The 27,142-nt window shown below is 39.7% G+C and overlaps 3 protein-coding genes across 7 annotated transcripts in view; 1 reads left to right on the top strand and 2 right to left on the bottom strand.

Annotated features, from left to right (window-relative positions):
- LOC144022314 (neural-cadherin) overlaps positions 1-5,281 on the top strand; it is a 110,777-nt gene extending 105,496 nt beyond the window's left edge. The window contains exons 27-34 of the mRNA XM_077527019.1: positions 87-198; positions 264-444; positions 542-711; positions 786-1,050; positions 1,947-2,130; positions 2,550-2,800; positions 3,748-3,905; positions 3,990-5,281. Coding sequence (XP_077383145.1) covers positions 87-198; positions 264-444; positions 542-711; positions 786-1,050; positions 1,947-2,130; positions 2,550-2,800; positions 3,748-3,905; positions 3,990-4,487 — 1,819 coding nt within the window. The 3' untranslated portion in view covers positions 4,488-5,281. The remainder of the gene's footprint in view (positions 1-86; positions 199-263; positions 445-541; positions 712-785; positions 1,051-1,946; positions 2,131-2,549; positions 2,801-3,747; positions 3,906-3,989) is intronic.
- Positions 5,282-7,612: 2,331 nt separating this feature from the next.
- Positions 7,613-13,949, bottom strand: ccne2 (cyclin E2). 5 transcript variants are annotated; one of them, XM_077527061.1, is made up of 12 exons: positions 13,573-13,949; positions 11,902-11,940; positions 11,302-11,383; positions 11,117-11,173; positions 10,362-10,504; positions 10,140-10,275; positions 9,853-9,999; positions 9,020-9,115; positions 8,796-8,930; positions 8,585-8,696; positions 8,334-8,491; positions 7,613-8,170 (listed from the first exon to the last, which is right to left on the bottom strand). In XM_077527061.1, the coding sequence occupies exons 2-12, from the start codon at positions 11,913-11,915 to the stop codon at positions 8,054-8,056; spliced, it is 1,197 nt and encodes a 398-aa protein (XP_077383187.1). In that variant the 5' UTR covers positions 11,916-11,940; positions 13,573-13,949; the 3' UTR covers positions 7,613-8,053. The 5 variants fall into 5 exon arrangements, with proteins under 5 accessions (XP_077383187.1, XP_077383188.1, XP_077383189.1 ...); XM_077527062.1 differs by lacking the exon at positions 13,573-13,949 and adding an exon at positions 13,493-13,565; XM_077527063.1 differs by lacking the exon at positions 13,573-13,949 and adding an exon at positions 13,474-13,488.
- Positions 13,950-14,532: 583 nt separating this feature from the next.
- tp53inp1 (tumor protein p53 inducible nuclear protein 1) lies at positions 14,533-24,556 on the bottom strand. The gene is made up of 4 exons (XM_077526660.1): positions 24,309-24,556; positions 21,897-22,220; positions 19,054-19,540; positions 14,533-17,763 (listed from the first exon to the last, which is right to left on the bottom strand). Exons 2-4 carry the CDS (start codon positions 22,027-22,029, stop codon positions 17,544-17,546), a joined length of 840 nt encoding a protein of 279 aa, XP_077382786.1. The 5' UTR covers positions 22,030-22,220; positions 24,309-24,556; the 3' UTR covers positions 14,533-17,543.
- Between the last annotated feature and the right edge of the window lie 2,586 nt (positions 24,557-27,142).

Genomic DNA, 27,142 nt, shown 5'->3' with positions numbered 1-27,142 from the left:
ACCACAAGACATCCGTCAACTGCTGCTATCCATCCGTCCATCCATCCGTCCATCGCTGATCCTCCTTTCTCGTTACTGTTGTTGAGGTACATGAACGTGTATCAGCCTCTCCAGCTCGGTGGCGTGAAGCAGACGTCTCCTCAGATGCCTTACGCGAGTTTCCGCGGCTGCATCCGAAACCTCGCCGTGGACACGCAGGTGCGCAATATCGACATTGTGACTCTTTTTCACTGGCTAATTACCACATCGTGTGCGTGACTCAGGTGTACGACCTGGCACAGCCCGGCGAGAGCGCGGACAGCAGCCCGGGGTGCAGGGCGACGGACGGCGTGTGTCTGACGGCAGCCGGGCCCTCCTGCGGGGCCCGCGGCTCCTGCCTGGCCGACTGGGGATCCTTCAGCTGCGAGTGTCACCCGGGACACAGCGGGCACAAGTGTGACGCGGGTGCGCGCATGTGTTGCTTTGGCGCCATCTTGTGGCAAAAGTAGAGTTTGACAGCCAACAGCTGTCTGAGTTCCCTGTGATTGGTTTCATCTTTCAGTGGTTCCGGAGTTCTCTTTGGACTCCGACAGCATGCTGAGGTTCCACCTTCGAGGCGGGGGCAGCACCAACCGGCGCACCGACATCCAGCTGCTTCTGCGCACCCGCTCCGCCTCGGGCACCTTGCTCTCCGTCACGTCCCGGGAAGCCGACGAGTACATCCTGCTGGAGGTGCCAGCATCGTGGAAAGGGTGTTTACAATTTTTAAAAAGGCTCTCACAATGACATCATCTTCCCTAACCCAGATCGCCGAGGGCCTCCTGTCGGTCCGGGCCGACCTGGGCGACGGGGCCCACGCCCTGCGGCTCCCGGGCCAGCGGGTGGACGTGGGCCAGTGGGTGCTGGTGGGCCTCCGTCGTCACGACAACCTGTTCGTCCTGCGGCTGGAGCAGGGCGGCGGCTCGCGGGAGGTCCGGGCCCGGCTGGGGAAGCGGCGGGAGCTGGTGGTGGACCCGGGAAGCGTGACGGTGGGGAAGGGAGCCCACGGAGGGGAAGATGGCGACTTTCAGGGTGAGGATGGATGAATGGCGTTACATTTTTTAGTCCTTCATATAGCACAGATTTTTAAGCAGTGTTGTATGCTGTTGTTCCTGTTGTTTACTGTAACATCCATGCTAATAGTGGTTAGCCTGACAATGACGTTTCACAGGTTTAGCCTTAAACTTACAACACTTTTGTTAGCTATAATATTTTGGTTTGTTTGAACATTTTATTTAGTTATATATGCTCATTTAAATTAGCATGTCTAACGCGTTTAACTTTTCATGTTAGCATTAAGCTAGCAGAATTTTGTTAGCTATAATATTATGTACTGGACATTGTACTGAGCTGTAACATATATGCTAATTACATTAGCCTGTCTATGGTGTCTCACATTTTATGTTAGCATTAAGCTAACAGACTTTTGTAAGCTATAATGTTATGGTTCTGTTGAACATTATTATGAATGTAACGTATATGCTAATTTCGGTTGGTGTTCACATTTTATGAGACAATCAAGCTAGCAAACTTTCATTAGCTCTAACATTATGGTTTGGTTGAACATTATAATTCCTGTAACTATTATGCTAACGTCTATCAGTCTGTCAGTGACATTTCATATTTTATTTCAGCATTAATCTAGTAGACTTTTGTTAGTTATAATAGTATATGTTTTTTGGTTGTTGTTTTTTAAACTAGTATTATGGTTCCACTGGACATTATCATTACTATATGTGCTAATTTATGTTAGCCTGTCTGATGTTTCACATTATGTTAGCATTAGGCACTTTCTTTAGATAAAATTGAGAATATTTGTGTTTAAATATACAATTTTAAACAAGTTTAAATTTGAATGGTTGATTTGTAACAAGTGCTTATAGTATAGTGACAATTGAATTAAAGTAACTCATGCGTCTCGTGTTCAGGTTGCATGCGGGATGTTCGTTTTAACAGCCGAGTGCTCCCTCTGGACGGGCGAAGCGGCGGTGAGCTGGTGAGCGTGCTGGAGAGGCGCGGCGTCACATTGGGCTGCTTCAGCGACGCCTGCCGGGCGCAACCCTGCCCCGACCCGCTTCGCTGTGTCGACCTGTGGAGGAAACACCAGTGCAGGTACACATATTAGATTCAACTTTATTGTCATCGGAGAAAAATTTAAAGCTAATGCTAACACACAATTGTAAATATTTTAGATAAATAGTTGTTTATGTATATCTGTCAGCCTGTCTTACACTGCCCCCAGGTGGCCAAGGTGGGGAGCAGCACAATGTTATACATTTTATAATCAAGTCAAGTCATCTTTATTTACATAACATTGATGCTAATTTCTATAGCGCGTCTATGACATCTTCCATTGTGTTAGCATTAAGCTAGTGGGTTTTCGTAGTGTCATTATGTTATTTTTTTATGTCAGGTTTACAGTAAACTTTACAGTCACCACAGCGGCGTCACCACTTATTTGGAGAACTTTACTCGTCGTGATTTTATCCGAAAGTTGAAGTGAGAACTATGAATGACCTTTTGTCTCCCAGGTGCCCGGGCGGTCAGGTGACGTTGACAGACGAGTCGGGCGCGGAGCGCTGCGTGCCGTCGCCGTGCGGCCCCGCCTCATGCCGCAACGGCGGCGCGTGCCAGCCGCTGTCGGCCGACGGCTTCCGGTGCCGCTGCCACGAGGGTTTCCGCGGACAGCGCTGCGAACTGGGCCAGTACCGAGGACATCGGCTGGCCGCCCTCAGCCCAAGCTCCATCCTGGCTATCAGCATGTGTCTGCTCGTCTTCTTTGGTCAGTTGCATTCTCTCGGGCATATAAATAAATAAAATTTAAATATAAAAACATGTTTTTTAAATAAAATTTTGTAACTATTAGTTTATTATGTAAACAAATCTCAAAAATTAGAAAATTATTGTGGGATTATTTATTAGACCAATGTGTTTTTTTTAATATACAGTATAAAATAAAGTAAATATTAGTATATTGTGTATGTAGTTTATTAAATAATTGGTTAATTGATTATAATTAATTAAATTGATTATCAAATGAGATTTTTTTTTCTTATTTACATGAGGTATTATTCCACATAAAATAAAATGAAGATAGAAAAATGATGTATGATTAACTAACTGTAAAAATTGGTCAACTTTTATTAACTATTATTTTAACATAATAATTGGTGGACTCATTGTAATTAAATTAACTTTGAAAAGTACAAATTAAAATTAGGTATTTTTAATTTATAAAATAAATACACATTTATTTTAATAATACTTTTGTATTCAATAATTTGTGGACTCGTAATTAAATTAACTTTAAAAGTACCAATTAAAATTGTGCTTTTTTAATTTATAAAATAAATACACCTTTTTGCACATTTTAACACTTTTTTGTGTGTGTTTGTGGCATTTATGAATGGCATTTTTTTAAGTATGAGTGAGAATAAACGGTTCAGATAATGAATGGATATACAAAACATTTGCTATTCATTTTAATTCATAATTCATTGAGAAATGAATTATAATTGAATTAACACTTTTTTAAAAATGTAATCAAAAATCACAGTTTGTTTATTAATATGAAATTAAAGTGTACACTTTTAATAATATTCTTACAATTTGTCAATTGTAAACCTATTGACATATTTTACATTTTAAATTTCCATCTCTATTTATTTATTTTATGTTTTTTGTCCAATTTTAAAACTGAAATGTGTGTTGGTACGTGTGTTTGTGTAGCGGTGCTGGTGGCGGTGACGGTGTGGAACCAGAAGGGAAGCCGCAACAAGTTCCGCAAGCGCGGCGTCTACCACATCCCGGCCGAGCACGAGAGCTGGGAGGACGTGCGCGAAAACATCCTCAACTATAACGAGGAGGGCGGCGGCGAGCAGGATCAGGTCAGCGCAATCACCAGTAACACCGCCACACGCGCATCTCGAACCCCCCAACGCAAGTGTGACGGAATGTGTCTGAATGTGCAGAAGGGCTACGACATGACGGAACTGAAGCGCCCCCTGCGTTCCAGCCTCTCTCAGTCGTCCTCGTGCACCACGGCGCCGCTCATCAAATCGTCTCCCGGCTCGCAGGAGGAGGTGCACCCCCCGGCCCCCTCCTGCGCGCCCTACCTCAGCATCCCGCAGCCGCGCCCCCACGCGCAGGCCCCGCCCCCATCGTCGCGCTCCCACGTGGACTTCAAGAGCTACGTGTCTCGCATCGTGTGGGAGGCGGACCACGACGCCGACGCGCTCCCGGAAGACGTCTTCCACGTGTGGCGGGACGAGGGATCGGGAACGCCGGCGGGAAGCCTGAGCTCGCTGGGGTACGACGACGAGGAAGAGGAGGAGGACGACGAAGGGGAAACGTCGGAGGAGAGGCTGTCGCGCTGGGGACCCAAATTCCAGACGCTGAGCGACATGTACGACCGCCCGCAGGTGGCGCTCGCGTACGGGACAGCCATGCGGCGACCTCCCAGCCACTAGGGGGCCCCGTGACATTTTTGCCTCATTCTCATTTCTGGACGTTGTGTCACTTTTGCCAGAAGTGAAAACTTGAAGGCTGGATTACAAAATAGACGACATCCGCCATCTTTCAAGTGGGCAGAGTGAACGTTTTTCAAAACTCTGTGGCAACATTCATTGAACGTTTTTCCAACTGGAGTTTTTTAAGACCCTTTGCATCCTCTTCAGATGTCCAATTCCCCTTCAACTCTATTTTGATTTCCCGAGGTCCAAATAGTCCAAAACAAAAGTAAAAGTTCCTTCGGTAAAGTTTGTCCTTCACTGGTCATGTTTTTGTTTTGTTTTTCGACCTAATATCAAGATTAAAAATGTTAAGTCCTCAGCTGCCTTAGGAATGTACTTGTGACTTATTTTTTAAAGAATAAACAATCATTTGAACCAAGGCACTACCTTAATGCCTGCACATGTTCACAGTACAGCAAAAAAAAAAAATATATATATATATGCATACATATATATATATACACACATTTAATCTGAAACACTGAAGACTACAAGACAAGAGATGATTTTGGGTGGGGAAATATTTTTCAGTTGTCAATTGAGTTTAAAATTAAACACAAAATCTCTTTCCCTGTAAACTACGCACCTGAAGTATGTGTGCTGCTGCTGCTTCTTCATTCAATTGAAAAGGTCTTGTTTGTTGCTTATTTGAATTGTATGATACAATGTAAATATGGACGTTTTATAACTACCTGACAGAATATTTCCTTTTGTACATTAATTTTAATAAATAAAAATGACTTTTTCCCTGATTGTTCTTTTTTTTTTCATTCAAATAACAGTATATGTATAGTAAGTTATTTAAAAAAAATTACCATGTATAGTAAGGCATTTTTTTTTAATGACCAAGTATAGTGAGGCTTTTTATTTATTTATTTATGTATTTATTTATTTTTTAGAAAAACGATCATGTACGTAAGGGTTTTTTTTTTTTTAAACGACCATCTAAAGTAGGACTTTTTTTTTTAATGACCATCTATAGTAAGACCTTTAAAAAAAACAAGCATGTATAGTAAGGCGTTATTTTTTATTGTTTTTTTTATTATTATTATTAATTAAATGACCATCTATAGTAAGACCTTAAAAAAAAAACGAGCATGTATAGTAAGGCGTTTTTTTTTTTTTTTTTTTTTTTTTTTTAATGAATTAAATGACCATCTATAGTAAGACCTTAAAAAAATGAGCATGTATAGTAAGGCATTTTTTCGTGACCATGTATAGCGAGACATTTTTTTTTTCTTTTTAAAAAAAACGACCATGTATAGTAAGACTTTTTTTTTAATGTATACCAAAGCGAGGCTTTTTTTTTTTTTTTTTAATTAAATGACCATCTATAGTAAGACCTTAAAAAAAAAACAAGCATGTATAGTAAGGCGTTATTTTTTATTGTTTTTTTTATTATTATTATTAATTAAATGACCATCTATAGTAAGACCTTAAAAAAAAAACGAGCATGTATAGTAAGGCGTTTTTTTGTTTTGTTTTTTGTTTTTTTTATGAATTAAATGACCATCTATAGTAAGACCTTAAAAAAATGAGCATGTATAGTAAGGCATTTTTTCGTGACCATGTATAGCGAGACATTTTTTTTTTCTTTTTAAAAAAAACGACCATGTATAGTAAGACATTTTTTTTAATGTATACCAAAGCGAGGCTTTTTTTTTTTTTTTTTTAATTAAATGACCATCTATAGTAAGACCTTAAAAAAAAAACAAGCATGTATAGTAAGGCGTTTTGTTTTTTTTGTGACCATGTATTGTGAGACTTTTTTTTTTCTTTTTAAAAAAACGACCATGTATAGTAAGACATTTTTTAATGTATACCAAAGCAAAGCTTTTTTTTTTTTTTTTTTTTTAATTAAATGACCATCTATAGTAAGACCTTAAAAAAAAAACAAGCATGTATAGTAAGGCGTTTTTTGTTTTTTTTTGTGACCACTTATAGCGAGACATTTTTTTTTCTTTTTAAAAAAACGACCATGGATAGTAAGACATTTTTTTTAATGACCATGTATAGCGAGGCTTTTTTTTTTTTTTTTTTTTTTATTAAATGACCATCTTAAGACCTTAAAAAAAACAAGCATGTATAGTAAGGCTTTTTTTTTGTGACCATGTATAGTGAGACATTTTTTTTTCTTTTTAAAGAAACGACCATGTATAGTAAGACATTTTTTTTACTGACCATGTATAGCGAGGCTTTTTTTTTTATTTGTATTTTTTTTTTAATTAAATGACCATCTATAGTAAGACCTTAAAAAAAACAACGAGCATGTATAGTTAGGCGTTTTTTTTGTGACCATGTATAGTGAGACATTTTTTTTTCTTTTTAAAAAAAACGACATTTTTTTTAATGTATACCAAAGCGAGGCTTTTTTTTTATTTTATTTTTTTTATTAAATGACCATCTATAGTAAGTCCTTAAAAAAAACGAGCATGTATAGTAAGGCGTTTTATTATTATTATTATTTTTTTTATTAATTAAATGACCATCTATAGTAAGACCTTTAAAAAAAAGCATGTATAGTAAGGCGTTTTTTTTATTTTATTTTTTTTTTTAATGACCATGTATAGCGAGGCTTTTTTTTAAATTTATTTTTTTTTTTTTTGTAAAGCGACCATGTATAGTAAGACCTTAAAAAAAAACTTTAAAAAAACGACCATGTATAGTTTTGTTTTTTTAAACGGCCATCTATAGTAGGACATTTTTTTAATGACCATGGATAGCGAGGCTTTTTTTTTTTTTTTTTTTTAAATAGAAAAACGACCATGTATAGTAAGGCGTTTTTTTTTTTGTGACCATGTATATAGCGAGACATTTTTTTCATATATCAGTTGTGTTGGAGAATGGAAACATCCAGAACCCGCAGGACTCGAGGACCGGATTTTGATACCGATTTAAAATAGCTGCTTTATATTGCCATCTTGTGAATGTATTTGGTAGTGCAACAAAACATTACTTGACAAGAGACATGGAAGTGAATGAGACAGGCTAAATAAAGTAGGAATATAATTTGAACATTTTTAAAAGTCAAAACAAAATAAAAATTAACTATGAATCAATGAATAGCAATGCTGAGTGCTGATTTATTTTTTATTATTTAAAAGATTGCAAAATTTTGTAAAAAAAAAAAAAAAAGAGCATTCCAAAAAAGTGAAACTATGTACACAAACAAAATACATGTCTGAGCATCCCAAGGCACAAATGAGGACATGTGGTCATAAATAGATCTCCAGATTCCTCTTTTTTTTTTCTTTGTTTAATTCAATAAATACGAGTTTATGGCTGCGTGCATGCGGCGGCGACGGCTCAGGTCAAGTTTCCAGGAATGAAACAGTCAGGAAAAACATAAAAACCACAAATGAAGTGGTCACCATGGTAACCACAGAGCTGCATTTTCCCATGCCGGTTAATGGGATGGAATGAAGGAGCACCTGGAAGTCTTTCACAAAAATCACATTTTGTGTTGAAATTAAACTTGTTCTGATTTTTGGCTGCTAGGAAGGCCATCGAGGTCCCACCCCCGCTCAGTGATTGGTCGGTTTCTCCGTGCTGCTGGGCGGAGTCAAGACAGTCGCCACAGCAACAATTGGCGATAACGGGCAGTCAGCGGCGTCCTGAGTGTGGCGCTCTTGAGCTTTTCTCTGCAGGCACAATCAGAGAACAGTTTCTTTATTGAATGTAATTTTTAAATAATAACTAATCCAACTTTAACGCTCAGGTATTGTTGGATTTCACAAGACAGGAAGTAGATTTCTTTTTTTTTTCCATAAACAAAATGGAGGACCAAAATAACTGTCGGCTAACCAGGAAGTCCAAGTAGGTGACGTGCGTCTGGATGTTGTGTCGGTCTTCGGTCTTGACTTTGTCAAAGGTTTTGAGCTTCGGTTTGGCCTCCGAGCGCAGAGTGTCCATGAAGGGGCTCATCCACCGCACGCACTCGGACACGCTCTCCCACGTCAGGCCTTGACGCACGTAAAACATGCAAAATCTAAGTTATTGGGCTGACTCAGCAAGTTTCCATACTGGAGTTAGCAGCATCTCAGTATGGAACCTACCGGACACTTTGTTGACGATGTCGAACGTGGAGAAGTGGCAGAAAGCGGCAGCCGCAAGGACGCTGTAGCTGAAGTCCAACGAGCGGATATTCATCATGCACAAGTCCAACAGCTGAGAGGACAAAAAACACAATGCTTCAGAACAGGAAGTCTTCAAGTGTTGCCACGTGAGCATCCACTTGTTAGCATGTTAGCAACAGGAAGTCCTTACCTGCGTGATCTGGATGTACATTTCCTGCGAGAACTGCGGCACCAGGAAGTTTTCATCGTCCTTCTGGGCCTCCACCTGAGCGTACAGCTTGAGCCAAGAGATGGGAGTCTCGGGACAAAGATTCCAGTCTAATGCCTACAACAAGTCAAAAAATGTCATGTTTTGATTTTTTTTTTTATTCTTTTAAGCTTCAACGGGAATTTAGTTGAGAGTGAAGACGCCACCTTGAGGATGTGAAGCTCCGTCTGCTGAATGTCCCACATGTCACACGCACCATCCGTCACGTAGGCAAACTCCGAGATTTTGGGCGGGTAGATTTCCTGAGGTCAAGCATATACATTTGAGACATTTATAAGATGGACTGCCAGATGGTCAACACAAAAAATATGCAGACCACTGGCTGTGAAAAAAAATTGTGTCTTTCTTCAACACTATTGTCAAGTAAGATCTCAGTCAGTTACATAGTCATTTGGTTCATTTTATAAACTGTGACACAATTTTTCATTAGTAACATAAATAAAATGACTTAAGTATTAAATCAATATTACCCGCGACCCTTGTGAGGAATAAGCGGTCAAGAAAATGGATGGATGGATAAATCAATATTAATATTCCTCAGAAATGGTGTGCTTCAAAAAGTTGAAAAATAAAATGTTTTAAAATGTTAAAACTGAAGCTATAATACCCATTTTTCATATGCAAAATTATCTACAAATATCGCGATACTTGCGTAGGCGTATCGATAATCTATTAGGAGACAAAGTATCACGATTTATTGCGATATTGATATATCGTCACACTCCTACTCACTTTATTTATGAAGAGGAAAATTGTTATTATAAAAGTGGTAGTTAAACAAAGTGCACTAATATACATTTTAATGTAATTATTTTTATGACATAAATGTTATAAATAGCATGTTTTTTTTACTTCAATTTAAGTTATCTAATTAAAACATTTTTTTGCATTTAGCTTTAATAACCATTGAACATGAAATTACACTTATCTGATTATAAATAGTAAAAATTCATTTGTACTTGTGTGTCATGTGACTAACCTCGATCTTGGAGGCAATGAAGAGCGCGGTGATGCCGATGAGCTGCAGGTAGTCCTTGTTGACGTCCTCCTGAGTCAGCATGAAGCGGTCGAAGAAGTCCTGCGCCAAGTACGCCGTTTGCCGGTGGAGGCAGTACACTTCGCTCACCTAAGCAAACCATTATTTACAACTTTAAAAACAGGGTTTTACAGTAACTGTTTATTTTGTGTATTAATGCAACATTCCAAATTCTTGCTGTTTATAAAGCACCTTGTGTGCATGCGTGTGCATGTGTGTGTGGTTCTGACCTCCAGTAGCCAGTCGAGAAGGATGGCCCTCATGCTTGGCTGCAGTTTTTGGTGTCTCTGCATGTAATTCTTGTTGTGGACGTACTTGAGCTCCTTGTTGAGCATCTTGACCCACACGTCGTCCGAGCTGGCCCAACTGCGACGAGCGCCAACATACAGTAAATATACCGTGCTTGATGTAACGCAAGGCGGCCATTTTAGTGAGGCATTGCAGGGCGGTACCTGAGACGAGGTAGAGGCGAGGACTTGATGAAGAGGTTCTTGAAGCGGTACTGCTTGAAGTTGGATGGGTCGGCGGGTTCCAGTTCTTTGTGCGGCGTCTCGATGAGGACGCACGGGCTCGCCCCCTCCTCTGACCAGCACTTCTACACCACCAAAAATAAATCAAAAATAGTAGTAAATACTCTAAATGATTGCCATGATAAGACCAAAAATATATCAAATGGCTGACTTGACTTTTTAAAAGGCTTTATAGCCACTTTAAGCAATTCAAGTGACAGATGTAAATCTCAGCATTTCACACAAAAAAAGGTCAAAGGTGATATGGCGACACCTTGTGGTGACAGGGAGTCACTTTCATTTAATTGCTTTCAAATACATAACACTGTCATCCTGACACTACTTTAGCCTAATAGCATAAACGGCAGAGTTATTTTTGAATGTTTTTGGAAAACAAGAAGAAAAATCTAAAAATAAAAATCAACAAACAGGAGTCAAATTACCACAATTAAACCAACCATTACTGACAATTTAAACAGAGAAAAAAAAAATTTTTTTTTTAGAAAGCACATTAGTATTTTTTCTATTGATATTGCGATGGCAAATGAAAAATGGCTTTTGCTGTAGGCTAGCGATGACTTGAGTAAATGCAATTATAATAATTAAAGGCAGGCAAGAAGCAGCAGGAGAGTCATCAGCTCTCACCACACAATCGGTGTGCTCATGACGTGCAAAAAAAAAAAAAAAACAACACAAACCTGAATTTCATAGCAGCTTTGTTTCTTGGCAGCAGGTTGACTCTTCTTCTTGGGGGGCTGCCAGATAGAAAAACATGAGACCAGTCACACCAACATATTAACTTTAAAGAGGACATATATGCAAAAAAGTGTGGTTTTAATATCTTAACAAGTGTCTGGAGTGCCGGTGACATATATCAACTAACCTCACACTTCCTTTTCCTCAGTGGCGCTCTGATGGTGGGTTCGGGCGTATTTGAGTCTCTGGCTTGAAGGGTGATGCGACCACTAAGGAGAAACATGACAATTAGGATTAGAATCATCCTTTTTCGATCATGCTTGTGGGTGCACTGAAGCATATCTCAAATTAAAATTGGGTGTGAAAACTTTGCTTTTGTGTGATGAAGTAGCAGTTGTTTATAATGACCGTAACTCGTTTCTGTTAGCCCCTCCGTGGCATCTCGGATAGCAAGATTTGATTGATAAGTTTGTATTTAAAGTGTGTGGGAGAGGTAAAACCAATCAAAATGTTTTAATTAGATCTCTGTTGCAGATTTACACCGACTGGTGGCTCTTGGCTCTTGGAACATGATACGCCTCACAATAAGCTACATGATTTGCCTTGACTGACGCAGGGACACGTTTAAATAACATGATAACGGTTTCGCCCCACCCGGCCCAGCCTAATCCCGCCGCGCAGGGGGCTGGCGGAAAGGAGAAAATCCTCACCCGCCCTTTCGCTCCTGAAACCAACACCCCACCCACTCTCATCCCTCACACAAACAGCAGCAGCACCAGGCGCTCACCTGCGTCTGGACATGGTTGCGGTGACCGGACTTGTGCTTCTGCAAAAAATACAAAAACAAAAAAAAAGCCATAAAATGTCAGTGTACGTCATAAGATGGAGGACCCGAGATGAAGTCACATTCTGAAGCCACTGTGGCTGATCGTCACCTATGTGCTAAAGACCCATCTTGTTGTTTTTGTCTCACAACTGGCAATTATAAGTCAACAGGGGTCCAAAAGAGTCACTGAAAAGCTTATAAAGCCCAATATTACATACATTTGATGTTGTAATACACAACTAATCACAAAAAGCTACAAAATTGTTTATTTAGGATGAAATAACGAATATAAAATAACAGTCAAAGTGGTAGTCAGTCTGACTCACTTTATCCATAACTTAACTTAGTTTAAAAGTATTGTGAGTGTTTGGTGTGTTTTTGTTAGTTTTTTTGCCAATACTACTCTATTACAGTTATCTGTATGTTGTAGTAATGTGGAATAACAGTGTACTACACATTATATGCTTTTGTGTCAGTGGGTTTTCGACACATTGGTTGACTTGCATATGTCACAATGATTTAAACAGGGGTGTAAAACTAAAGCTTATAAAGGCTTATTCCACATGTAATTACCATTATTGGGAGTTAAACATGATGTAAATGACAAAAAGTAAACCATAAGCTATACACATGTGATTGAGACTCAACAAAATGGTGGATTTAATGTACAAAAATGAATCTAAGAGACAGACTGATTCACTACTGAGGAAGGCGAGGGGGGGTTGTTGCTCCCTCGCTTCCAAACAAAAAAAACTCAATAAATACCCATCTCAAACGCACATTTTAAACATCCAGTGTTAGAATAAACGTTTCCAAACCCCCTCGACGAACTTTGAGCGAAGGAAAATGGCCGAAATATCAACTTTAAGCGAGAATAGAAACGCAAAGACGCGCCAATTTGGGCAGCGCTAAGCGGGAGGATTGTAGGAGCACCCCGAAGGTCGACTCGCTCTGCGGCCACAAAGTAGCCTTAAAAGCCCCCCAAATATGACAATGTTGACTTATTCGTACCCCCGAGGGCTAAATTAAAGCCTTATCTTCTATATTACCCACATTTGTGGCCATTTGAAAGCGGTTGAGCGTGTTTTAATACGAGTTCAAGTTTGGGAGGGAAGCTACTGTAATTAGCTGCTGTTAGCCGGTTTGCTAACTGGGTCAACATTGCTATCTATGCTGTTATAGTAGCACAACTATTAATATTAACAAACGCCGGGTTTATTTACGCCTCTCGCTACACGAACGACAACAGCGAGAATTAAAAAAGTAACTTCAGACGACAAAAGCGACTTTGTGAATGAGGACTGTCAACTATACTTTTGTGTTCGTACGTACGCGTCAATTGTCGTTCAAAAGTGAAAAATGACACCGAACACGGTGATAATGACATGTAACATACCAAGTACATGGCGTTTGTGTGTGTAATTTGTATCTTAGGTCATAAAACGTAGATAAATGACACGCATTTTCGCCGTAAATCGAGCTTTTGTGGTTTAAACAACAAAACGACGACGAAAACGACTGTTTTCGCCTCACCAAGCAAGACAAACATCACCTAACGCATCCAAGTGTGGAGACCAACTTTAAAAATGGCCTAAAAATGCGTAAAAGCAGTCATCGGAGCGTGTGTCTTACCTTCAGGGGGAAGAATGAATGAGTGGATCAGCTGTCGCGCCGGCGCCAATCCTTGTATCCGCCTCTTCTGCCGCGCGGAAACTGCGCATGCGCGTTCCCGGTTCGCATACAAACGCGCTCAAAAGTTTGAAAACGAGAGGAAATATTCTTTGGCCGTCGTGTCTACGCGAGCCCCGGATCTGGTGCGACTTTATCGCTACGGAAACGCTCATTCGGGACAAACGTTCGCCAATTCGTCGAGCTTTTTTTCCCGCTGTACCCACGCAGACCGCGTACATTTCAATCGGCCAGTGTACTTCACGGTGTTTTTCCACGCGAATAAGGCTTTCCGTCTGTTCCGGTTGGATTTAAACAACGCGGCACACCCCATATAGTAGTTCGGAATGTAAACGGCACGGCAAAGTGGTCGCAAAGTGGCATTTTTGGACAGTTTTTTCACCCACAGCCAGAGGAACTTCCGGGTTTGGGGGCGGACTCGGTGAGACGTTGGGCCAATAGAAGGCCGAGCCGGGCTGGGCACGTGACTCCCAACCAAAATGTAAACAGACGAGCACGTGGAGCTGCTGTCAAACTTGTCAACAAAGTGAAAATGTGGACTTGTCAACGTTATACCCACATTGTGTCATATAGGACACATTTGTAATGTAAATTTAGGACCCAAATAACAATTCCAGTGGATTTATATCACCCTTGAGGTTTTTGTTTTGTTTTGTTTTAAATAAAAACTGCATTACGTATCTAGCATGAGCCCCATGAGATAGATAGATAAATTAGGAATTCTGATTTACAAATGCTATTAATACGTTTAATCTGACCCAAAAAGCCAAACAAAAAAAATGCACTTCGTAAGTTTACTTTTTTAAAACAAATCATTCATTGCAGCTCTTTCTAGTCAGTACAACTTGGTCACCAGGGGCGGTATAATAGTCATGCATACACAAACACTTTGACAACTGGACGTGAGTATGAAAACATTTATTTTGCGACTATTAAAAGATCACACATATGAACTATTACAGTTTGAAAACAGACGACCCCCACACATCAGATTTCCAAGCAAGGTGAGTTGAAAAGTCGTACATATACAAGATAGAGGAAATATGTTGATAAATAAAAAAATTAACCCTACAACTCCTGCACCATGTTTTTCTTTTTTTTTTTCTTTTTTTTTTTTTACTTTTGGCAAAGTGCGATATAATTCCAGTAAACTACACAATAAAACAAAAACGTGTAACACTTGATGAAAAAGAAAACTCCAAGTCCAAATGCCATATAATATTCTTCACTCTTGAGAATAAACAACTGGAGGTTTTGCTACATGATTCCGTCTGCTCGCTTGCAAGTCTTTAGAAAAAAAGGATGTGAGAGAGAGTGTGGTGCATAGTTGACATCCATTTGGGTCTCTTGTTTTCTTGTTGAATGTTTCAAACCACAAGACAGAAAAAAAAAGTCCAAGTTCTTCATCGATGCATTGTCCTAATAACATCTCAACCTGGAAGGCACGTGATGCACAATTTTTCAAGGCATTGAACAATTAAAAAAAAAAAAAACATGTCAAATCCCTGTTAGTTTTCATGACAACAGACTGATAGAAACAACCTGCAATCCCTTCTGTCAGATACGGGAAAAAATGACATGATTCCTGACATTCAAGATATGACGAAAAACTTTCAAATGCACCAGGTTTCATTTGTTGGTGCTTTAAAATGACGCACAAGTCCTGATTGTTATCATTTGTCAAATGTGCCCTTTACTGTTGTGTTTTAGTTAAATAATCATCCTAAATACAACATGAGTACGGTACAATATACACTCCTTATGGTCAGGAAGCAAAACTCTGCCCACTTCTTCCATAACATCCACTAAAATTACATTTAAAAGTAATAATAATAAAAAAACAACAACAACATAGATATACCGTTTACACCATGACGCAAATGTGGATTATTATTCATCAGCCTCATCATCATGTTAAGAGCGCCAATACCAACAACAAAACAAAAGTTACAAGCATCATCTTAATATCATACTAAAAGATTACAGATTCTTGCTACCCTTTTTTTTGGTTCATTTTACCAAGAGTGTAACTACTACACTTAACATAAAACAAGAACAAAACATGTCTCAATCAACAGTCCAGGGACAAACTAAATGTCTCACAAGCAAACGAAACCTAAAATAATAATAATCATCATCAGCCGTCAAGTAAATCTGCATTTTCCGAGTAAAAAGTGATTGGTTGTGACCCTGAGAAATGGACTGCAGATTTATTTAAGAAGAAAGAAAAACATCCGAAAAATAACATTTTTCTTTCCATTTTCTTAGTTTTTTCTTTTACCCAACTAACAACTCTACCACGAGTGACGCAAACACACGCGTATGCGCACACACACACACACACAACCTCATACTGATATGTAATGTTTTTCACTTTTCAAAAAAAATATTTTGAACTTTTTTTTTTTTTAAATACATTTTTTTTCTTACATTTCTATTCATTATAAAGCTACTGTTTAAACAAGGCAAGTTTAGTGATATCTAACCCAGTTTTTTTTAATTTTTTTTAGCTTTTTTCTTCCTCTTTTACGTTGAAGAAAATATGGTGAAAATGACAAAAAGTCAGAGGCAGGATCACATTTAAAACTTTCCCCTGTAGCCGCATTGGAGTGAATATTCTGTTAGAATAAGAACAATCAGTTCGGTTCTCTATTTACACTCATCGAGTTGACGTTGACTTGACGAGATAACACATTCAAGCAGGTTTGAGCTTGAACTTGGAACGTAAGACATTAAAAAAATGATGACACCTATCAAAAGAAAGCATTTTAAAAGGTTTCATCTTGGGGTTAATAAAGAGCAAAAAGACGTCAAGTTTGCATTACGGGGCGAGAGGGTTCAGGTCAGGGTTTGCAACCAGAATACGGAAAAGCCGCAGTGACTGTCCAAAAGGGACAGGCGGAAAATTTTCCAGGAGGGCAGTGTGAAAAACCTCTACACTTTCACCATAATTTTTTTTTTTTGTCAGGATTACTCATTAGTCTAAATATTGTGAAAATGCTTTATTTTGTATCTACATACAAACAACTTTTGGAGTTTCAATAGTAGAATTGCAAACAAATATATATATAATAATAATATTTGTGATTATCTATTCTTAAATTCGCCCATTTCTTTTTATTTTTATTTTTTTGAGGAACTGATCCTCCGTTATTTGCTGGAAATCACACTTGTCCACTGTTTTATGGATCAGGCCACATGTCGAATATATACATCGAATATATATATTGCGTTGGCGCCATCTCATTTACATCTTGGGAGCAAAAAACTATGTTGATGTGAGGAGAGGCGCTTCGTTGAGACAGGCCATCTCCTGTAGTAGAAAAGTTGTGCTTTGCTGCCATCTGGTGGCAGTTTTCAGATGTATGCACAAGATGATGCTCAGCTAACGTCAACATAGTTTTTGCCACAAGATGGCGCCAAAGTGACACAAATATTAGACAGGGCTTTGGCCTGAGCACAAAACTAGCCAAAACATTTTTGTTTTTCAGCAACAAATGCAAAAAAAAAAAAAAAAAAAGTAAATGCGGCAATCTACCTTCGGGCAAATGGCTGTGATTTAAAAAAAATAAAATAAATAAAAAGCCCCAAAGACCCCCTTCCCCACATACAGTAATTCGAATCCCGCCTTCCAGCACTCAAATGTGACAAGGGATGTTCAAGTATCGTGATAGGTTGTCGGGTAATGATGTCATCATGATGCGACGGGATATTAAAAGTGAGCCTGCCTCTGAGTAAAGTGACCTACAGCGCTGATTCTACACACGAGGAAGAAGAGTCCATGAAAGAGAAGACACACACAAAACGGCCTCCCACGCTGCTCGTTTACCCAATCAGACGCCTCGGCTGTGAAAATGCCGTCCCGGACGTGCTGCTGGTGCTTGTTGTGCGACGCCAAGGCGAAGGCGACGCCCTCAGAAGTTGAGGTGGCGCTGGCTGGGCTGGTGCAGGTGGGTGGGGCCGGCCTTGGGCGGGTGCAGCAGGTTGAGGCGGCGCAGCGCGTTGCGGGACAGAAGTGGCTGGCCGGCGAGGCCCGGGCGTGGCGGCAGGAGGCCGGCGCGGGTGGAGAGCGCCGCCGCGTAGCACGCAGACTGGTGGAGGCCCGCGCGACGCTGGGCCGACGACATGTCTGGCCTGTGAGGGAGGGGGACAGATTTAGTGGGTATGGTGACGGTTAAGGGTTACAGTTGGGATTGGTTACCTAACACAGGGGTCAGTAACCTTTAATTTCAAAAGAGCCATTTTAGGCCAAATAATTAACAAAAAAATCTGTGGAGCCACAAAATCTTTGAACATTAGGATGAACAAAGCTTTGTTTTTTCGTTTTGTTTTTGGATTTTTTGTACATGTACTTTTTCATACTTAGTTTCCCCATACATTTTTAGACATTTGTGTCTCTCTGTCAAATTTCTGACATTCTTGGCAATTTTAGGATATACTGTATTATGGTCATTTTCTGCCTCTCTTCCCTTTTTTTGGACATTTGATGGCTTTTTTTTTCTTTTTTTTTTAACAATTGTTTCTGCCTTTTTGCTATCAATTTTCATTTTATGGTAATTTTGGGGATTTTTTTTCTTTTGTTTTTGGACATTTTAGAGTTACCTTTTCAAGTCCTCTTTTCTGCCTTTTTAAAAATTAATTTTCTGACTTTTTTGGCAATTTTGTGTACATAATATGGTAATTTTTGGGATGTCTTCTTTTGTTTTTTGGGCATTTAATAGTTACTTTTTCAAGTTTTCTTTTCTGCCTTTTTAAAAATTAATTTTCTGACTTTTTGGCAATTTTGTGCACATAATGTGGTAATTTTTGGGATTTCTTCTTTTGTTTTTTGGACATTTTATTGTTACTTTTTAACATTTTCTGCCTTTTTTAAATTAATTTTTTGACTTTTTTTGCAATTCCAAAGACATTTTATGGTAATTGTCTGCCTTTTGTTTTTGCAACAGTTTATGATTCTTTTTTTAGAATGTTTTTTTCTGCTATTTTTAAAATAAGATTTCTGAGCTTTTCATAATTTTGTGTATGTTATATGGTAATTTTCTGCTTTTCCTCTTCCCTTTTTATGGTCACTTTTCAACATGTTTCGGGGTTTAAAAAAAACAACAACCTTTAATCTACCTTCCATCTCTTTTTCTACCAGTTTACACATTTGGACTCTTTCATTGAATATTTTATCATTCATTTTGCATGTAAATTATTAAAAATTATTTCATCTAATCATTTAAAATATGTAAATATATATATTTCAATTTCTACTAATTTTTAGAGATCCGGAGGGAGCCACACGTGGACCCAGAGTCAAAGGCTGCAGACCCCTGACCTAACACTAAACTCCTTCATTCACGACTGCCTGAATCCCTAATCCCAATCCCCAAACCTCAAACGTTCAATCCCTGCCCCGAAACCAATCGGCGAGATCATTACCTGTGACGCGAACCGTCCAAAGCACGCCTGCCTTTCTCCTTGGGGGGGGCGGCCAGTTCCAGATCCAGCGACCGCTGCAGGGGTTCCGGGTTGAGCCTGTGGGTGCTGGGGCGGGCGTAGACAGACATGCTGGGGTGTTCTATCAGCAGGTTCTCCAGAGGACTGGTCTCCACCAGGACGGACTGGACGCCGCGGCCGGTGAAACACGGCGGCGGCGTGACGAACCAACTCTCCTCCAGGGACGACGCGTCCACACGCAGGAAGTCGCCCTCCTCCTCTTCCTCGCCCTCGTCGTCCTCAGCGCCGCCATCCGGGTCGGTGTCGGCGGTGGAGTTGAGGGAGATGCAGGAGGCGTAGCGGATGGGAGGGCTGGCCATGGGGGACGGGATCATCACCAGGTCCTCCTCGTCTTCCTCGTCCTCGCCTTCACCCTGGCCGACGGCGGAACCGGAGAGGCCGTCGCCACGCTGGCTTGAGCAGCTGTCAGCTGAGGATGCAATAATAATCGGTACAATTTTTGTTCATAAAAGTCAAACTCAAGCTTGTAATATAAAACGGATAATAAATGCTGGGTCAGCTATGTAATTTGATGGACCACACTGAAAATGTGGAATTTAGAGAAAACTAAATTTTTGGAATGAAAAAAAAAAATTGCATGCAAGGTGTGATTTTTTTGTGAACATAGGATAAATTATATGGAAGTTGATAGATGTTAAAATGATGGGAAGAAGAAAAATATGAATGCTTTCAAAAAAAAAAAAGTGCAGTGTCTCGTGTGTACCAACAAGAGGCGCTGTGTTCATATTTTTTTCCCCTGATGGTGAGCAGCCATGTCACGTGACCAAACCAGACCACAGGCTCACTAATAACAGCTCTACAAACAAACACTGACATTATTTTTGAAGCCCGAAAGGAAACCAAACATGGAGGCCAAAGCGCGCACACAGAGCAGCGTCTGCTTCGAATGACTCACCCAGACAAGAAGTTGAGATCTCAGCTGGCCGGAAGCTAAAAATAACCTGTCTAACTTTTTCTTTTTGAGGAACCACAATTCAAAGATTGCAATTTATTGACTTCACCATCTGGAATTGTCTTTTTGGCCTAATAACAAACAGTCAATTGACTGAAGGGATGATGCAAGAACCTTGCAAATAAACCCGTGCACTGTTTGTTTACTTCCTGTTTGGAGGCACGCGTCACGCCCATGTCCTTAGCCACAGGATTCTTCATTAGGTACAGTGAATGACATGACCTTACACGAACCTCATCCCAAAACTGGAATTTCGAACCCTCATGCCAACTTTTATACACCTAACCCCAATACTTATATCATTGTAAAAACAATTTTGGCGTTTGCTTCCCCTTTAATCCTCAATCTAACCCCTAATCTTGATAGAATTCCCTAATCCCACCTCTAACACATCACCCCCATTCCTAATCCCTAATTCTAGCACTTGATGAGGCCACACCCGCGGGCTTACCCACAAGATACTTCATTAAGTGCACCAGCAAATGACATCCAATGAAAAATATCTGCCTCATCACTATAAATAGTATCCGAATACAGTAAAAATTGGATATGGGGTCCATTTTTAGATTTGTGCGGTCTGCACTTGCACCCAATGACTCCACCAAAAAAAATAAAAAATAATTCACACGCTTGTGGAATCTGAGCCGACTCGACTTGTGTCATGCAGGCTCATAGTGTATGTTTTGACTGTGACCTTATTTTCAAACCTCAGGCAGAAAGTTGGCATGACACTCTCGGATCACTTGTTTATTTACACTATTACTTATGGACCAGGGTGAGCAAACTTTAGGTGTGTAAATATTTAAATCAGACAGATAGGTTAGGTCATTTTGAAATTGAGATGATACAAAATGTTTCGTAAAGTGGAAGTCAACCCACATTTTTTTTTTTACCAATAAATATGTTCTATTCAGTGCCACTGGTCTAAATATGGTATTCTGGTTAATATTGTGAGTGGAATATGACTTAACTCATTCAATGCCAAAAACGTGTAAACTTGTTTTTTAATACTTTGTCCTTCCCTCCCAAAACGTGTTTACACATTTGTTTGTTTTTTTGTATGCAAGAGCACATCGAAGGCTTTGATGCAGCTTCTGACATGAAGAGGTGACTTAAAGCAATGCTAGTTATTACAAAAAAAAAAAAAAAAAAAAAGCCAGCAGGTGGCAGTAGAGTATAAGAGATCAGCCATGTTGCAACAAGCTCTTTTTGTCAATGTTTTTTTTTTTTTTTTTTTTACCAGGAATGTGAATATTGATGAAACGTATCTATAATCTAATGCTAATTGCTGTAAAACGTTAACAAATACATGTTTTTTTGCTGATGAAAGAAGAGATGCTACTCTTTCTTTTGGTAGGTTCAATGTTATATATATATATATATATATATATATATATATATATATATATATATATATATATATATATTCATTCTGTGGGCCTTGCAAAATCAGTCAAAATCCAGTAAAACAGCTGGGATCAAAGAAGGCTACTTCAGTAAAAATGGCTAGGAGTGAATGAGTTAAGCAGCAAAATCTAGCCATTTTTATCCATCTCAGGGGGGCGGCCATTTTGCCACTTGCAGATTACATCAATGGTGTTCAGGTCTCGAGTAACAACCAATCACAGATCAGCTTCACTTTTTTTTTTTTTTTTTAACTATCATTGAAAAAATTCTTTAATCAAGCAATTGAAGAAGAATGCCCAAAAGGCCAGATCAAAGTACAAAGGAGCCCTTATTTGGTTCACTGTACACACCAATGAAGGTCGGCTGCTGGTTGGACGGGTTTGAGCACAACAAAGGCGAGACTCACCTAGGAAGTTGACCAGGATCCAGTCTTCCTCACCCTCCTCCTCTTCAGGCTGCTCGTCGTGGCGATGACGGCAGCTCGGCTCGGGCGTGGCGACGTCATCGCCGAACAGGGCACTGGCGAACCTCTGGAACATCCTGCTGGGGCGTGGGCGTGGCTCGGGGAGGGGCGGCGAGGCGCTTCGGTCATCAGCTGCGGGCGGGCAGGCGCTCGGCCGGGGCGCTAAAGTGCATCAAGGGTGCGCGGGCGCGGTTCATCGGAGAGCCAGGGGGCTGCACATGCTTTGACGTGTGGTGTGGATGCGGACAGAGAAAAGGACGAGGAGACCTGAAAGTTTTCAAAAGTGATGTTTAACGATTCAAGTCAGACATTTGACAGCAAAGAGAAAACAGGCACGGAGGAATTTTTTTTATTTATTTATTTTTTTAAGATTTAATAGTAGGCTTTGTGGAATGGTTATTTTTTCGTATTTTAACATCTCTCTATATCAGATTTTTACCCATCGTGTGTGGGTCTGAAATCTATAGCTTGTGATAAATAGATACTACATCAACTTGTGGCTCTATTGTGTTGTAAATATTCAATATTATCCTGTCCACAGCTGCGATGCTTTCAGTTGTTAAACTGACAAAATAAGACGTTGTTTCATTCAACAGCAGTAAAAAGAAGTCACCCACACAGAGCAGCCAATCTTCAGAGTTGGTCGGTACACTGAAGGACAAAGCGCAGTCATTCAGCGCCACGGGGACTCTTCGTTGGTTTATTTAAAGCCATGACAACACTTACTGTGGGCGAACATTTCTGTCCAGTCAGTATTTCTGCCATCTGGACTTTTCAAACTCGCCAGACGCTCAAATGTCGGATTTATTTGGCGACATTTGAACTACCCGTGACTTGCCAAAATCAGGTTGAACTGAGATGTGGTGCGTTTAAGACCTCGACCTCAGCTCGTACAACGCCGTAGTGGACCTCAACTTTAAAAATAGCGACGTCAATATAAATATTTAGCATTTTTTACCGTGTTGGTAGCTATAAAATACTCACTGTCCCGTATAATCACTGTCAGTGGACGCGTCGTTAGCTCGCCACCGCTGTCCAGTGGGAAAGCGTTTTCCACTTCATAAACTGCCATATCATAGCCTTGAAAAACGTAAATAACGTTTCGTGACTTGAGCTTGTTTGTGCAACCTTGTCTACTTCCGCTAAGATTCAAATCGAGTTGTCGTTATAGAAGTCGCGTGACGTTCATGGTACACAAGTTCTTTGTTTACCCGAATCGGAAAGAGCACATGTTGTGATTGTTTTTCGTCAGAAACTCTACTTCGTGGGATTTTGTTCCTTAATAGAAGAACGCTTCCACACAACTCTTTACCACATTTGAACTAAAACTGAAGCTGACACTCCAATGCATGCTACTTAAAACTTTACAAATGTCTGATTTGCTCGCCAGCACCTAAACGCACAGCAAATTCACGACTTGGGTTCACTGCGGTTGTGCTGCGTTTAGGACCACCTCTCCAGACTCGTACATTTCTGTGTCGAGTTCAACGTTTTCTGGAGCCGTCGATGAACTTTATAAACATTCTCAACATGTTTGGACAAGGAAAAAAACGGGCGACAAACACCGTTACATGGGGGGGAGGGGGAATAATCTGCTGTTCCTCTTCCAGTCAACAACCCAGGACCAGTAAACACCCAATGAGCAGTTACTTTGATGGCAGATTAAAATAATCTAACAGGTAGTTGCAGACCCAGATTTGTGAGTATTTGTTGACAAGTGAATTACTTTCGGCAACGACATGTAAACACGGGTTGATACGGATGGACACCAACTAATCCCGTTGACAAAGCAGGATACTTTAGACAAACTACCGTGTAAACCTGTGCAACCAACCGAATATTATGTTTGTTTGTTTACTATTAACGCAGATCGATCGGTCGATTTATCGGCTGTCTTTATTGGACATGAAGTGATAGATAATTAAAGTTGGGGGTTGAGAAGCCTGTTTGTGTAAGACGGTTTAGCTCGTTAGCAGCCGGGCGTGGAAGAGAAGGGAGGAAAGGAGGAGGGGGTTGTTATTCGACACGGCTGGGGCTGGACCAACCGATGTCTGCCGAAAAACAATGTTATCACGGTGTATGACACACAATCGAATGCACCCAAGGAAAAGCGCAGTAAAAACGCACTAGACTAAAAACCGTCGAGCGGCTAATATGCTAGCTAAAGTGGAACAAATTGTACAACGACATGAATACGGCGGTATCAAATTAATTAATCAGAAAAACACAACCAAGTTCCTGTAACTTCAGAGTAATGAGTGCGTATATATATTTATTTTAAAAATTAAATAGTGGAGAAAGTGCATCGAATAACGAAAGCTAAAAGAGTGTGGGGGGAGAAAACAAAGAACCCACCTGCAGCTCAGCCGACGACGTAAAAAAAAAAAAACACACCAAAATTTAAATTCCTTTTCGAACTCGAGGTAGATGCGTGCCGTTTAGAAAAAAAATGAATAACTCGACGTTTTCTTCGTAGAAGAAATAAAGTACAAAAAAGGCGTTACGTTAAGAACTTAACATCGGCTGTTGTTTCTTCTTTTTCCCCGACTGATCCTTTTGTTATTGTTGTGTGCGTGCGGGTGTGTAGGCCTCCTCAACAGCTGATCGACATGACGTATTGAAAGGCGGGGCCAACACCAGCGTCTCGACCAATCGCGGGGCGCAGCACCGTTTGTCACTAACACACGTGACCGCGTTCACTGAAGGACATGACTGGGCAACGCTCGCAGGAGCACCAAAACACTGCAACGTTACATAAACCGGACCATTTCCGGTTCCGGTTGCGTTTTGTCACTATTATAAATGCAATAAATGAGCAAATATTTATTTCGAATTAAAGTCACTTTTTGTTTAGGGGGGTAGTTTTACTTTTAAGAAGAAGAAGAAGAAGAAAAAGCTGGATGAGAATAAAAGTATTTTATTTTTGTATTATTATTTTTTACTTTCATAGGTTAGATTCCAGTCCGTACCATGTAGATTTCCTGAAAGAAAAATAGTGTGTACAATAGGTCCAAACAGCCATTAAAGGTAATAACTATTACGTACATATTAACTTACTTCCAAGATAAGGAAATCTTTTTGAGTCTTCTGAACACTTTTTTGAGTGTGATAATGGAGTGACCTCTTTATGTCAAAATTGGAAGTAAACCTCAATTTAGACTGATATTCATTTGAAGGACATGTATGCATTTTCCCAATTAATTTCTGCACTAAAAGTAAAAATAGAGTTGGCCCAGTCTGGTTCTCAGTGGCTCCGTTCTTCGTCCCGACTGGTGGCTTTCCGTCACATGACTTGGTATCTTTGTTTTCTGTAAATCTTGACTTGAATCAGCCAAACCAAAACAAAACCATAAATCGAGATTGGGAAAAACAGACACGGGAGATAAGGCCCACTTGCCTGACCTGCCGTTTTTTCCATTTGTGTGCAAGCAGGTCACACCTGGACATCTGATGACATCACAACACTGATAAGAACGTCCTTGATGGCCTCTGCGTTACATCAGCTCCAGCGCTACTAGGACCTTCCAAAACTTTCCACCAGGGACATTGCTTCATGAAATTCATTTCGCATTTTTAAATATACATGTATGTCACTAAATAACCAGTTCACTAAATTATAGTAATACATAAAAAAGTCAAATGTTTGAGTTTGTATTTTTGGTGGGGTTTAAATTTTGATGTCAATATTTTCGCTTTGACTGAAAATGAATATTGGGCCCAAATATCATCTTGCCCTGAAAAACAAAACAAAACATAGCGGTCTCTCTGCAGTTAAAGCACTGTACATTACTTTTCTTCTCAAGTAATGAAGCACACAAGTTGTTCAATGGTCGTGGACAAAACGTCCTCCTCCAGTTTCCAGTTGGGAGCAGTGTGTCAGTGTTCCAGCAAAACAATAATAAAGAGCCTCGTCCGTCCATATGTGGAAGTTGGGTGGGCTTGCCTTTACATAACTGTGTTTTGCTGCGTGTTGCACAACTGCATACGTAGCGCATGGGCTCACGCAGAGGTCAATAACCTACTGTTTTCGTCTGTGCTCTACTGGGAAATGGGACAAGATGTACAGTATGGAAAAGGAAACTAAATGGAGGCTTTATGCAATGCGTCACATTGCTGTTATAAAAATCAACGACATCAATGAAATATAAAACTAGACACACCTCGATATTTGGAAATGTTTATACTACAAACAGTTGCAAGTCAAGGCTGGGAAACACATTACATTTTATGTTTTATTTTTGTTTTGTTTTTATTGGTTTATTAGTATTTAAAAATATTTTTGTCTATAATTTTATGACTCTAATTATTAAATAAAATAATTTTGTATTTTTTTTTAGCTTGTTGTATATTTTAGCTTTTTTTTGCATTTCTTAAATTTTTGTTTATGTACGTCCTACTGTTTAAATTTGTTAAGACTGTTGAAAACTTTATTTTATATAGCACATTAAAAAAAAATAAAAAATAAAAATCACAAGTCTTTTTTTTTTTTTCTTTACTGTCAGTGGTGACCTCATTGGAGGGTCCACAGGGTCAGGACCTTCCCACACTTCAGTGTCAACACACGGAGGGGAATGTGGGCGGTGCCTACGAGAAACACTGACCTCCGATCCGACTGTGTGGCACTTTTGCTTTTTGCTTTGACTTTCTTCTTCATTTATTCACACAATTCCATGTAATTGTCATGACATATTTACAAGCTGTTTCATACTTTGGGTGGAGTGTTGGGCCACAAATATGTGCACACACCCAGAGGAGCAAAAATCACGCGCGTACATGTACACACGCACATGCTTCATGCATGGTGTTGCATCAGATTGCTTGACTTCAAAACAGTTGCAAAGTCCTCCAAGTCACAAATCTGCTTGCGTCTCGTCTCAACAACAATCCAATCAAACATGCAAAAATAGATGTATCAAGGCAGCTGAAATTTGGTTTTTAGAGTCTTTTAAATTCATTAGCAGCACTTAAAAAATCGCGTATAATAATAATAATAACAATAATAATAATAATAATAAAGTCTAATTAGGTTATTTGTTTTTTGGGGGGGTATTTTTTGTATGTTGTATTTTAAATGGTTTTCTTTATTTTCTTTTGATTTATTAGGATTTTTTTTTAAAGCTATTCATTTTTTTTAATTTCTCAATTTTCTTGTTTTATTTGCATACAGAAGCCTATGCTATTCAGATTTT

The sequence above is a fragment of the Festucalex cinctus genome, chromosome 7 (assembly GCF_051991245.1).
Source record: "Festucalex cinctus isolate MCC-2025b chromosome 7, RoL_Fcin_1.0, whole genome shotgun sequence".
Classification (NCBI taxonomy): Eukaryota; Metazoa; Chordata; class Actinopteri; order Syngnathiformes; family Syngnathidae; genus Festucalex; species Festucalex cinctus.
This window is presented reverse-complemented; position numbering and strand designations above follow the sequence as displayed.